This window comes from Labrus mixtus, chromosome 6 (genome assembly GCF_963584025.1).
Source record: "Labrus mixtus chromosome 6, fLabMix1.1, whole genome shotgun sequence".
Lineage (NCBI taxonomy): Eukaryota > Metazoa > Chordata > Actinopteri > Labriformes > Labridae > Labrus > Labrus mixtus.
The window spans coordinates 7,209,460-7,223,377 of NC_083617.1; the positions used below are offsets into that span (position 1 = coordinate 7,209,460).

At 41.9% G+C, this 13,918-nt stretch overlaps 1 protein-coding gene across 3 annotated transcripts in view; it reads left to right on the plus strand.

Annotated features, from left to right (window-relative positions):
- Nucleotides 1-13,918, plus strand: part of slit1a (slit homolog 1a (Drosophila)) — a 103,118-nt gene that overhangs the window by 70,195 nt on the left and 19,005 nt on the right. For 2 of the 3 annotated variants that reach the window (XM_061039752.1, XM_061039753.1), the window contains exons 10-17: nucleotides 2,132-2,203; nucleotides 6,020-6,091; nucleotides 6,181-6,252; nucleotides 6,492-6,635; nucleotides 7,665-7,828; nucleotides 8,807-8,830; nucleotides 13,403-13,547; nucleotides 13,811-13,885. In XM_061039752.1, coding sequence (XP_060895735.1) covers nucleotides 2,132-2,203; nucleotides 6,020-6,091; nucleotides 6,181-6,252; nucleotides 6,492-6,635; nucleotides 7,665-7,828; nucleotides 8,807-8,830; nucleotides 13,403-13,547; nucleotides 13,811-13,885 — 768 coding nt within the window. The remainder of the gene's footprint in view (nucleotides 1-2,131; nucleotides 2,204-6,019; nucleotides 6,092-6,180; nucleotides 6,253-6,491; nucleotides 6,636-7,664; nucleotides 7,829-8,806; nucleotides 8,831-13,402; nucleotides 13,548-13,810; nucleotides 13,886-13,918) is intronic. The other variant, XM_061039754.1, reaches the window with a different exon arrangement.

The window sequence follows — 13,918 nt, forward strand, 5'->3', positions numbered from 1 at the left end:
AGGCTTATGCCTCATACCAATGTCAAAGTGGATCATATATTGTGCCACAAACATAACAACTCTTTGATAGAGAAAAGATTCCTGATTGAAAGCCGTTAAGTGGTTGTGGCTTATGGCTGACAAAACATGAAGCCCCGCCCATCAAGTGACATAAAAGCAACATGCAGGAGGCCTTAGAGGCATGTTGTAAATTTACAATGTCTGTTATTGAAGATCATCATCATCAAGTTTTCCTCAAATAAATCACATCATTCTGATGGTTAAATCCATCAACAACATTCAGTATGCCAAAGTTTTTTAAAGATCTTAAGATGATGTCCTCTTCTCATCTCAAACAGGCTCATGCCTCCATTAATAATAACTTTATTTGTGTAGCACTTCAAAAGAAAGGAACTCATACATTGAAAAACACAATCAGTCAATGGAAAGACTTTTGAGAATATTAAAGATGTAAAGAAAAGGAGGACATCATTAAAAAACAGTATGTTGCACAACAGAGCTTTATTATGTAAGAAGAAGAAGAAGATATACTTATTAATGCCCAAGGGGGGCATTATCACAAACATGATACACACATAGGTCTGAAATCAACACACACAAACAGGATCCTATGGACATGCATTAATGAGAAAACGTCAGAGTGAGGGTGCCGCACATAGACGATCGCCCCCTAGCAGTTTGGGTTCTGAAGCCAAGTCCCTACAGACTGAGCTTCTGACGCCACAGACAAGAAGGACTACTTTTCACATTTTCTAGTGGAAATTCAAGGCTGAAGGCTGATTTTGATTGAACGCTGAATGGCTCCACAAATGTAGTCCACCAATATGTAGGGTAAAGTCTCTGATTGATAAATCTGGAAACTTAAAAGTGTTGAGGGCTGTGGTTAATATATACATGGACCCATAGTTATTCATACTCTCCCCAGCTGTTTATCCTGTATATAATGATTTTTGTATTCTTCTTCTTCAATATCTGAGGCTGTTACTGCACACTTGTACTTGTGCAATGACAATTAAGTTGAATCTCTAAAGTCTGACAAAACATTCACCACCAATTAAGAGCCATGAACACAGCAATGCAGGGGGCTGAAAGGCATGTAATGAATTCATAATGTCTCTAATTACCGAATATAATTTAATCATATGATAATGGTCCCACATAATTAGATGCTTAAATCTATCAACACGATTCCGTCTGCTAAGAAGTTTTGAAGATTTTTGAATTTTTCTTATTTTCCTGCGGTGACAAAAAAACGACTTTAATGATCTTTAGATTCTGACGTTGCTGCTGCCTCCTGTTCTGCAGCCTGGTAGGACAAGCAGACAGGCCCACAGCTGGCTCCCTCCAGGCCCCGCCTAAGCCTTGTTAAGGACACTTTTAAAAGCTGTGAACTGACCTGCAGATAAACAGCCCTCTGCCAGCCACATCAGGGAATAGGTCTGGGACTGAGCCGGGTCCTGAGCAGCAGCAGTCGGGCCGGCAGCAGACACAGACATGCATGCCCACACTAATGGGGTTTAGAGATGTCTGTTTCCCCAAAGCCATCTGAGACTGATTAGAGTCTGTGACTGTGTTTCTTTCTAAATGTCTGACTGTGTGTCCACCTTGTACTTTGACAGTTTTTCTTTGTCATCTCCACTTCGGTCTCACAGGAAAACATAAACCTAAAAAAAAAAAAAAAAAAAGCAATATTCATAACACTGCGTATGTTTCAGTGTGTACTTTGCAGAAACCCAAAGGATATAGAGACAGATTTCCCAAGTATAAGTGAGATCATTATTGATTTCAGGAACCTGTATGAGAACATAAGTGCTGGACACTGTAAATGTTTTAGTGAGAAGAAATATGTCTTTAAGTTTAAGGCTTTCACACCTTCCAACACGCTGAGACATTTCCCCCCGCTGCCCTTTTTCCAAAGCACTTCAGTATTCAGATTGTTTATTGGTTCTGAGGATGTTATGACTCCGATGCGCCTGGACCGATTACAACTGGGGAAAAGATCTCTCCGCTAATATAATCAGGCCAATCACAAGGGGTCAGAGGTAATGGTAGGATTACGATGCTCTGTTGCTATGGAGGAGTCTATTGTTTGGTTAACTGATTATATCTCCTCTCCTCTCTTTTTCTCTAGACGTCTGGAGCAAAATGGGATTAAGTCCGTTCCTCCTGGAGCCTTCTCTCCCTACAAGAAGCTGCGTAGGATGTAAGTACAGCAGTACACACACACACACACACACACACACACACACACACACACACACACACACACACACACACACCTCAGGGCTAAATAATAAAGATGAGAACAAGAAGTTGAGGTCTCTTCGTTCCACTTTTAAGGAGCATGAAGTATTTATTTTGTCTGTGCCTAAAGAAGAGAATCTTGTTCTCAGACTTTTGGAGTGGCATGGAAACCAAGCACTCAGATGCTACATGTGCATAATAACAGCTCTCATATTCCATTGCTGCACACACTGGTATTCCCCTGGCTGCTGTTGTGTCCAGTCTGTGTTGTTCCTGCGTTGGCTAACTGTAAACTGCGGCTGGGACGATGTGCTGGGACCAAGACTGAGGCTCCGCTCTCTCTGGGAGTGAACGGCTGGTAGTTGAGACTTTGTTTTTACCCATCCAGCCAGCTGTCCGGTCACATAGCCAGCACACACACCAAATCAGCCAAACCCACAACTCCAACACCACCCAGCCTGACCGACATAGCCATCAGGGAGAGACGGAGGAAACGGAAGGTCAGGGAGTTTTTCTCTGCCCTTTTTAAAGGATTCCTCACAGTTTTATCGTCCAACTCCAGGGACAGTTAGGAGTTCACATGAGGTGAAAACAGAGCACACGACAACCGAAGCAGCTGCAGGCGAAATCTAAAGGGAAATTAATATCTCTTCCTACAAAAAAGTTACACATTTTTTTAGTTTCAAATCTGTGAACCACTCTCTAATGTAAGAGTTAAGAAAAATCTTAGACCTCACAAGTATTAAAGTACGGTCACTACTTTAATCAGTTTAAAGGCAAACTTTAGGGGTGTTATAGAAAATATTACAATTACAGTGATGATGACAGAGCCAGATTGAGTTTGGCAGATTCAGCATATCCCAAATATTAAAAAGTTTGCCTCATGTTGACAGAAATTGAGCTTAATGCAACTTCTGCTGTCCTATCGTGTCTTCTCTAACCCTGGTCTTTAAATTCATATTTATTTTTTCCTTTTTATGTCACTGTATGAACCCAGAGAATGTGGATAATTAGACTCTAGGTATGAGCCCTATGTCGAATAAATAAAAGTAGAGGTGCACTGATTGACCGGCCCATCTTTAGCCTGTTCGACCCGTGCTTGGTGACCGGCTGGTTTCTGTGCCAGGCTGCTGGGGGAGCTCAGTGCATGAAAATAATATTCAATGAATATTCCCATAATATTCTTTGGTTATAGTTGGACACTTATGTGAGCAACACGTGGGTGTGCACTTAAAATCTTGACCATCCATGAGATTTTGCAGGAAATATTTTTTAATGATTGCATATTGATAATGAACGGATCCAAAACTAGATCAAAACTCTTTGTAGAAACAACTCAAGTATCATTCACTGAGGCAGCGAGAAAGATAGAAGCAGACAGGTAAGAGACTGAAAGCACTAGCCTCATGAAATAGTCACCAAAAGTAGCCATTAGTCGGGTAATTCTTGATTCCTTCAGTAGTCAGGGAGAATGCAGCTGAAGTTAGTGAAGCAGTTTTTATTTTACATAAGAATGAGAGATGCTTATGTAACCCTGTTAAGTTTGGAAGATTGTATTAATAAACAGTAAGCCTAAATAACAGTGAGGTTTAATTATGAACAAATACGGTAATTTAATTTCCATAAAAGAAAAATTACAAAAAGTAGATTTTTGCTGTGAATTATAGTTCTTTAAAGAAAGCTCAGCAGGTCAGCCCTTCAGAAATCAGAGATCAGAATAGGCCAAAGAATTATCTTCCGTCTCTTAATAAAACGTCAATCAAATATGAACCAATGCATTGAGCAGCTGCTATCTCACTGTAGTGCTCCTGACCCTAAGGTCACAAGTAATTCAGTAATGCATAATTGGCTTACACAAAAATAATTGAATTCTATTTATTAAATGTACAACTTTTACTTTGTGGAGGCAATTACAAGCAGGCACTACAAGTTTTGACATTAAGTAAAGAGAAATTTGAGTCGTCTGAAGCTTAACTCCTCCGACCTCAGCCAGAAACTAAAGAGGTTTACGATGATATGAGGGAAGAAAGGTTACCCCCTTTCATTTAATATTTATAGAACATAAACAAACCGTATTTAACAGCTGTGAGAGCGTGTTGCTCTCCCCCATCTGGCCCTCCAAACACACATGACCCGCTACTGTTTCTGCTGCCGTTTCTGCATTTAGAAACAACAATGTGTGGCCGCATGTCTGTGCTGACCCGCAGTGCTTCTGTTGATTCAGCTGGCTGTGTGCCCTCAGCGGCCCAGCGAGCGTGTCCTGGGTCCAACAGCCTCAGTACACAGTGTGCGTAGACAGCATGGATACATCATAATGAATATGGCTAGTCCCCCGGGTTAGACTCTACAGATGTTCATATGTATGTTTTAGACTTACTGGTAAGTTTGTCTGCCATATTGTGTCCAGAAGATAGAATAATAAGACATGGTAGGTAAGTAAAAGTTATATTTAGGCTGTTGTGTATTTGTTTGTTTATTTGTAGTGTGTGCAGCTATGTGTGCAATGCCTCCTCTGACCCTGCATGTCCTCCTCTCCCTTTAAATGCCAACCACACACATTCTCTGTCACCTTGTCCTGGTTTGGATGACCTACACATGAACTGCTCCTTAAGACAGGGATGCTCTAACACCCCACACACACACACACACACACACACACACACACACACACACACACACACACACACACACAAACACACCAGTGTCTGCGTTCACAGACACACCAGTGCAGATGTTGGCTCCTTCTCTGCGTTTTCGCTTCCAGGAAACCTCAGTCCTTTGCGAGAAGACAAATGGGTACTTATTTAACTGTTACCCCCAAATGAGAAAATATCCCTCCGCTCCACCACATGATGATTTTCCTTCAAAGGTATCCAGTCGACTGCAGCTCAGTCCACATACTCCATTAACTCTCCCTCTCCATCTGTCTTTCTCTCTTTCTGTCCCACTGTTCCTCATTTAATGTTGCGTTTACTCACACAGACACACACACAGACATAAACACATAGACACACACAGGCTTAGTGGTTATCCTGTGGGGAGAGGCCTGTGGATCCTATTAACAGAGGCTGTGTTCAGAGGCAGTCTACTGTATTTCGCTTTGGATTTCAGCCCTGCACCCCATTTTTACTCACACACACTCACTGCCGCTGCCTGATAGGCCACAAATAACACAAGTAAATGTTTTGATTGGCTGCAACACTCAAATCCGCTTCATTTCATCAAATCCCTTTAAGGGACGCTCCATCAAATATTTGAGAGAGCTGGAACTTCTCGTCATTCAGCTCAAACTTAGTTTGCTTCCTTTTTACTTTTAATCAACAAGCAGAGACTTTACATTCAACCCGACTTTTCGTCAGTGTGTCGCCGAGATGGCATTGAGTACTGGCTAACAACCACTTTCTGCAAGACTGGAAATTGTAAACAAAAGCTTTTTCTGTCTGCATGCTGTAAATGCTTTGTTGGAATTTGACCCATGGCAGCAGAAATATAGAAATAGGCTTCCAGCTGCTGATATGGTTTGATTTAACAGACCATATATTTATCAGAATTAAACTCAATATGTTAAAACTACTTAAAATCAGTTTAAAGGGCTTTTCCTTGACCTTTGGTGCAACTGGAAAAAACACACAAACTTTTTTCTCATTCTCTTAGCTACCAGTATTTCCTTGAAAGATTGTTTTGATATTGAGTGTCTGTTTGGAAAAATACTTCTCGTCTAAATCTTTTATTTCCAACACTAATTCTTTGGCTTTGTTTTGTTTCTTTGATGCAGAGACCTGAGCAACAACCAGATCTCAGAGATTGCTCCCGATGCCTTCCAGGGTCTGCGCTCCCTCAACTCTCTGTGAGTCTCCTGGAGCTGAGATTGTGCATAAATATCCGCTTGGTTGTCATATTGGGTGTTTAAAGTAAGTCTGTGTTTTGATTTTCCAGCGTTCTGTATGGAAATAAGATCACCGACCTGCCCAAGGGGGTGTTTGACGGCCTCTACGCCCTGCAACTGCTGTAAGAACACACACACACAGTGCTGATACTCTGCAGACACACATTGAATACCAGGCATCCTGAACTCCCACTCTGTAAAAGAGTCATAACCTTCAAATAAACTTTGTACCTGTGCACAGTTTTCTACATGGAATGCATAATGTATGAATACATAAAGAAAGTCTGACAGGCTGCTTCCCTCCCTCCTTTCCTTCTTTCCTCCTTCTTGCTCCCTCTTTTTTTTCTCTCCCCTGTCTCAGGTTGCTGAATGCCAACAAGATTCACTGCGTTCGCGCCAACGCCTTCCAGGACCTGCAGAACCTCTCCCTGCTGTCGCTCTACGACAACAAGATCCAAACCCTCGCCAAGGGCACCTTCACTTCACTACGAGCAATACAGACCCTGTGAGTCAACACACACACACACACACACACACATAAACATTGCACTGTACACGCTCTGACACATACCAAGCCGTCACCATAAAACATGAGCCAACACAGGAGTTGTTTACGCGCAGGTCTGTGTAATAACACAGGAATGGGATCATGAGGTAGAGAGAAGAGGAAATCTATCATCTTCACGTACATGCGGACGCACACTCAGCTTCTGCAGCCAGATCGAGATCAAGAACAGGACCAACCACGCCCAGTGTTTCCACCACTGTTACCCAGGCACCACCAATTCTGTCTACGTGAATTGCTCCATTTTTCTTTGCCAATAAACAAGTCAAACCAGAAGCGGTTATCAATTCAGACCCTACACTAAACACTCTGCAAAACATTGTCAACTCAAATACAAGATATACAAGACACCTGTTGGCTGGTGCTTACATGTCAAAATGAGTTTCTGTCTGTTGAAATTGACTACATAATTCATATGGCATCGTTATTGAAAGCACTGTTAGAGTACAGTTTGTCAATATCTGTTCCAGTACAAAGCTAAAGTGAGGAGCTAGTTAGCTTAGCTTTGCACATTTTCAAACTAGCAGCTACCTATCGCAGCTCTGTCGCAGACTTAGCGATGATAGCTTCTTCAACATTTTCCAGTCTTTATTTTAAACTTAGCTACTGTTTAAAAGTTTGCACACATTGGCGTAATAAACAATAAAACAACAAATCCTTGCTGTTGTTGTTTCTTTCTGCACAGACATGAGAGTGATATTGACTCTCTAATCTAAGTCTTGACACAGAAGCAAAAACGTTTTTTACTGTAAATGTTTCACTTTTTTGTCACATTATTAAGCTATTGCTAGTTTAAAAACTCGTTATGGTATTCCTTGCACTGAACCCAGAGTGTTCATGTACACCTATTAACACATAAAAACATTACTTGTCTTTTTAAATTATTCGTCCCTCAGTTCTCATGTGTTCCTTTCCCTCTTTCCTTTATACCCACTCCTCCCCCTCCCCCTCCCTCTCTTTTGTATCCAGTCACCTTGCCCAGAACCCATTCATCTGTGACTGTAATCTGAAGTGGCTGGCTGACTACCTGCGCTCCAACCCCATTGAGACCAGCGGTGCTCGCTGTGCCAGCCCACGCCGACTTGCAAACAAACGTATTGGACAGATCAAGAGCAAGAAGTTCCGCTGCTCCGGTAGGCCGGCGGCTCCACATCGCTGTCTCCAAATGTCTCCCTCCTTCTTCCCTCTGGGGCTCTTTATCTTTCAGACAGGCTTTGTTGTTTTAACTCCATTTGTCTCTCTCTTACTCTCTCTCTCTTTCACTCCACCCGGAGTGGCTATTATCTCTGCATTGTTCCCTCCACTCTTAATGAGTGATCATTCCCAGCAAAAGGTTTTATGCGGCCTATCACGTGCTGCGCTGGTGTCCCTTAATCGATATCTGCCCCCAGATAAACTTGAAGGAGGAATCGTTCATTGTTTCTCCATTTCATCTCCATATGACCGCACTGTGAGTCTGGTTTCACAACTAAACCACAGTGGGCTGAGATCACCAGTCCAGGCTGGTATGGGAGCTAGAGTTTCTGTATGTGCCCACCATTTCTCTGCCCTCTGCCAATCTCAGACTCCCCTTGATCCCAGCCTCCATCTCCCCCCCCCCTTCATTGCTTTCTGCCAGGCTCAGGTTACCCTCTGCATTGCACTATCCCTGCCCACCATCTCCTCTCCCTCCACTCTGTGCCCACTACTGTGTTTATGCACTGTGCTACGCTGTCTGGCACTCTGCATCGCTGAGGTTTCACACTTCTTTATGGCCTCATTTGTTGGGCTAGACCAGATGAAGAAGAGAGTCCATGTGTTTTTCTCTTTCTTTTCTCCTTCTTCTTTTTTTTTGTCCTTTTCTTTTTTTTTTTTTTACTTCTTTCTCACTGTCTCCCTCTCACTCCTGCTTAGCAACAGCCAAATATTTACCGACCTTTAACATCAGTTTTTCCACACTGCCATGCACAGAGATAGTCGAAAGGCTTCTCTGTTTAACTGTCATATACGTTGAGTCATGTGTCGTCATATATAAGCTTTATATATGACTGTTCTGAAGCATAGCATCACCACAGCTATGCAGATCAGACTGACCTCACTGACATCCGACCCTCTTTTTTTCTCCATCACAGCCAAAGAGCAGTACTTCATCCCAGGTGAGTTGCTTGTAAACGTTCACACCTATCATTTTCTTCCTCTTTTCTTTAATTATCCTCCTGCAGCCATGCAGCGGCATAATTTTTTCCATTACTTACAGTTCATTTAAATCAAATTCTCCCATCAGTTAAAGGATAATTTAATTTTATTACAACTTGGGTCTTGTTTGCATAGTTTTGCCATGATTCCTTTCTGAAATAATGTTTTATTTACTCAGTTTATTGCTAAGAGCATGGAACATTGCATTAGTGGAGCTTGTTGTACCGCTGTAATGTCTCCAAAAATAGGCAAGAAAAACAAGCATTTGGATGTCAGTGCAGGCTTTAAACAACCCTACAGGTTAGGAAAATGTTTGGGAGTAAATTACATGAAATAAACTGCCTGATGTTTACCTGTAAACCAACTTCATAGTTTTTACTTGACCGCACATTCACAGTATTTATATGTCAGCTGATTTCTCACATGCTTGTCATACCGCTGTGTTCCCAGTTTTGTGAACAAAAACAAAATCCCAAAAAAAACATTCAATTCTTTCTGATTATTCTGAAATGGAAAGACATTGGAGACAATTATGGGCCATATTAAAAGATAAAACAACATATTAGACTTAGACTTAAACTTTCTTTATTGTCATTCAAACTTGTACTTTACAGTGCAGATAAGAACGAAATTTCGTTGCATTTGGCTCGTTGTAGTGCAGGATAAAAAAAACAGCAGCAAGTATTTACATAGAAAAATAAGGTGTAGATATAAATATATATAAAAAGAAAAGCTATGGGTAAAAATTACTATACAGATAAATATATTGCACATTTGTGATGTATGTTATATTGTATTTTACAGTCCAGTGAGGTAGTCCTGTGTGGGGGTTTGAGGGGGAATGGAGGGATTCTTTTTTCGTGTTGAAGAGTCTTATGGCCTGTGGGAAGAAGCTGTTACAGAACCTGGAAGTTCTGCTTCGGATTGGATAACCCTTTAGCTAATCTAATGTTAGCATTCAACATTTGCTAGCTAACATTACAATTTTAATAGGGTATCATGGTATGATAGAAAATAGATATTAGATAGATAAGATAGGAATGTATACCTTTAATGGGAAGATGGTTGAATGCTAACATTAGCTTTTACAGCATACTTATTAGCAAGAAAGTCATGCCTTAAATGCTGACTTGGCTTATTGCAAATGTTAGATGTTGTCTAGTTTACCAGGGAAGTTAGCCAGAAATGTGCACCCTAAATGCTAAAGCGGTTGAATACTAATGTCTTACATAACCTTTTGAGTTATCCCAATCTTGTTTTACCTTGAAATATGTGCCCAATGTCCCTCAAGGTGAATTTTAAGCTTCTGATAAAGGGTGGAGACGTGAAAATTAAAGCAGTTTTTCAGTCGATCCTCTTTTTGGACTTGCAGACCTGATAGACAGTAATAGACCATGCTAACTCTTTTTGATTCCCAACCCGAGTGTTATGTCAGAAGAAATCGTCTGTGTGATGGGTTATACCTACTCAACATGTCTGATGTTTTTCCCTCTATGATTACTTATGGCCAAAAATATGAAAGACCCAAGTTGAAATAAACAGCAATCATCTTTTAATGTGGATGAACTTCAGCAGAAACTGTCGGGAAAAAAACGCATTTGGACATGTTAGATCAGCTGAAACAGCTAATTGAGTTCATGAGTGAGAGTACCTCTGTGTGCATTTTAATGTGATGTACGCGTGTGAGCGTCTGTTTCTCCTCAGCTATGTTTTCCTAACAGTCTCAGCAGATAGTTTCAAGAGGAAGTGGCTCTTTGCTTTGGCATGAGCACAGACAGTCACTCACCGAGAGGGGCAGAAAAAGAGGGAGGGAGGTGGGGACAGAGGGGAAGGAGAGTGTGTCCTTTCTATCGGTAAAAGCTAAAGAAAATAAAGCCCACCAGAGGACCGAGATTCCTATCAGTGGATGTTTCCGGACCTCTTAACAAGAGCGCTTCCAAGAAAATAACTAGGAGGAGCAGTGATGTGTGTCGAACTGTGTGTGTGTGTGTGTGTGTGTTTTTAGAGTGAGGATGCTTGTGTGATTCAGTGTCTATTGTCTGTGTGTGTAAATTAATGTGTCTTTGTGTGCTAAGCTGAGATAAAGCTCTACTTTGGCTTAGAGAACAAATGGGAGTACTATGTAAGCAGAAGGAAGATCAAAGCCAAATGTGATTAATGAGAAGTTCAGCCTCCCTGAATGATAACAATAAAAAGCTTCCACAATACACACACCCATGCACTCCACACACACCCATGCACTCCACACACACACACACACACACACACACACATGCACATAAACACTGACAGCAAGGGAATTCCATAATACATTGAGAACGAGAAAGCAAGCTGCAGGGAATTATGAGAACTTCTACAACTCCAGCGATGAGTCACTTTTCGCCTCAGAGAGGGAAAAACCTCTTCCGTTTTTCTCTGTATTCTCCTGTTGTGTTTAAATCTGCTGACAGTAAAAGTGTCGCCAGCACGCACATCGTGATGACGACGATGACTCAGGCTCACCAACCTCCCCTGGCTCCCCTACATCCTCGAGATCAAAGCTCCCCGTTGTGCTTTCATTGCTTCCTCTGTCACAGGAAATGCTTTTTTTTTCTCCTGTTGTCTGGCCTCGCAAACGAAAGTTTCTTAATGACCTGCGTTGCTGTTTCTACTCTGAGAAGTGACACAGTTTCATCGAGAAAAGCTGCAGGAGGAAGTTGTTTTTGCAAATGCAAGTCACTATTGCATTGTCTAACTGTATTCTAACAAAGTCAACAATGAAGGTTTGGGTGAGGTTATGGTTTTTGAATGCTAATCCATCTATTTAACATGACTTTTTTCCAGAATAATTTTTGGCATTTTTGCCCTTTTTGTGATAAGAGAAACAGGACATATTGGAACGAGAGAGTTGTGGATAACTTGAGGCAAAAGGCTGAGGGTTGGAGTCGAACTTGGGTCTGTTGCACCGAGGACGTTGGCCTCTGTGGTTGGGGTTTATACCCTACCAATTAAGCTAAACCAGTATCATATTAAGACCGAATTGTGATACTGAACTGTTGTTATTAACTCTGGTTGTTTGAGGTTTTCCTTCTACTATTGTGGTTACTGCATAGATTGTAGAAGAAGTCAAAGTAGCATGGTTTCAAAAGTAAAGAAAATGTGCGAGTGTCTTGAACTTGTGTTATCTCTAATGCCAGCAAGGGTCAACATCACTGGTTGCAATAAGAAGTTTGCTTGTTTGAAACCATGTGAGACTATGACCCTACTTCTCAGTGGATTTATTAACTAAGCATCGCACTTTTCCTAATGACTTTACGGTTTTCATTGATAGTTTCAAGTCTTCTTCAGATCCTATTTACGGGGGAATCAATAATAAAGCAAGGCATGACTACCTGGGATAGACGGGTCACTAAAACAGTGGCCAGTCAACAAGAATAGAGACATAATGATGTGTATCCATCGTGCCGTCCAAATATGGGAACCTCTGTTTGCAGAAATCAAAGATTGGGGCAGCAATGTTTGATAAACTGACTGCTTCAAAAGGGGGCATGTAGGAGCCACGGGTAACGTCACAGTGGCTACGTCTACTTTCTTTTCTAAAGTCTGCTGGTCTGGGTGCCCGACGGTGTCCCGCTGACGTAATCTCCAAACCTCAGCGATGTGAGCATGCAAAAAGAGAACACAAAACGAAACCCTAACAGCAAATGCCAAGTTGTTCCTTCTAAATGGAACAAATGCACACAAAAACTCCACACGCATATACACAGACACTGAGACACAATACACACGCTCACAGACACACACACACACACACACACACACACACACACACACTGTTCTAAGTGGTTCCCACTGCTGTTTTATTATTGAGCAGCCATGATGTAACTGGCAGCACGCTTTTTGGCACGTAACGTCTATTCATAGACGGAGGAGGTGCAGGAAAACGTCCCTCATTCCCTTCGCTGCCTCTTTCAGGACAGACGTCGCCCTCCACAACTCACATTTGATTCTCTCTCTGTCTTCTTTCGCTTTTCTTTCCTGCATCCATTTACATCCCTTGTGCCCTTTATTTTGTGATTCTTCCTTCTTCTTGAACAACCTGTCAGCGTCCGCTTCCTGTGCATCATTTCGTCCACCTCTCTCCCACCGTCTGCCTCTCCCTCGGGCCCTCTGCTTCACTGAAGCTGGCAGCCCGGATCCTCTTTGGCATCCCTATCTCAATCTCCCCTGCTATGGTTCTTTTCACCCCAGTGCTCCCGCTCCATCACCTCTCTGAAATAACTCACCCTCGCGCTCACCCATTCATCTCTCTCATGAATGGTAGGAGAGCTGCAGGATGTTCTAAAGGGCGCCTAAGGTGAAAGATTTGGTAGGGGAGCTGCCTTTTTAGGTCACAACAGGACGAACTTGCGTTGAGCTGTGGCGGGAGTGGATGCGTGACTAACTGCAGCATGGGAAAGTAAAGTGCATGTGTTGGTATAGGGAAGAGGCGGAAGTCATTTTAGGTTAAAAGAGGATAAGTTTTTGGCTTTTTTTTTTCTCTTTCTGTTTAGGTACAGAGGACACACGCCTGAATAACGCCTGTAACAGTGATCCAGTGTGTCCTCCAAAGTGTCGCTGTGAGTCCAATGTGGTCGACTGCTCCAACCTGAAGCTCACAAAGATCCCCGAACACATCCCTGCATCCACCGCTGAACTGTAAGAAACCAGAGGGAAAGTTTGTTTCTTTCAAGAAGAAAACGATTTGCACAGTCATGCTTGAATGTAAAATTCACGACAGGAATGCTCAGAACTCTAATGTTTTGTAATTCTCGGAAAATAATTGTTTATATTAGATTTCTACTCGTTTATGCCAAGTCATGGGCTCTTATTAAATCAGATATTACAAACTTTTAAGATTTCAGACTTGAACTTTGAACGGATTTTTGTGTGGTATAACTATTTGAACTTTTTCTCTCCAGCCGCCTGAACAACAATGACATCACCTCTCTGGAGGCTACAGGAATCTTTAAGAATCTCTCCCAGTTGAAGAAAATGTAAGTGAAACTGGTTTTACATTTCACTGAATG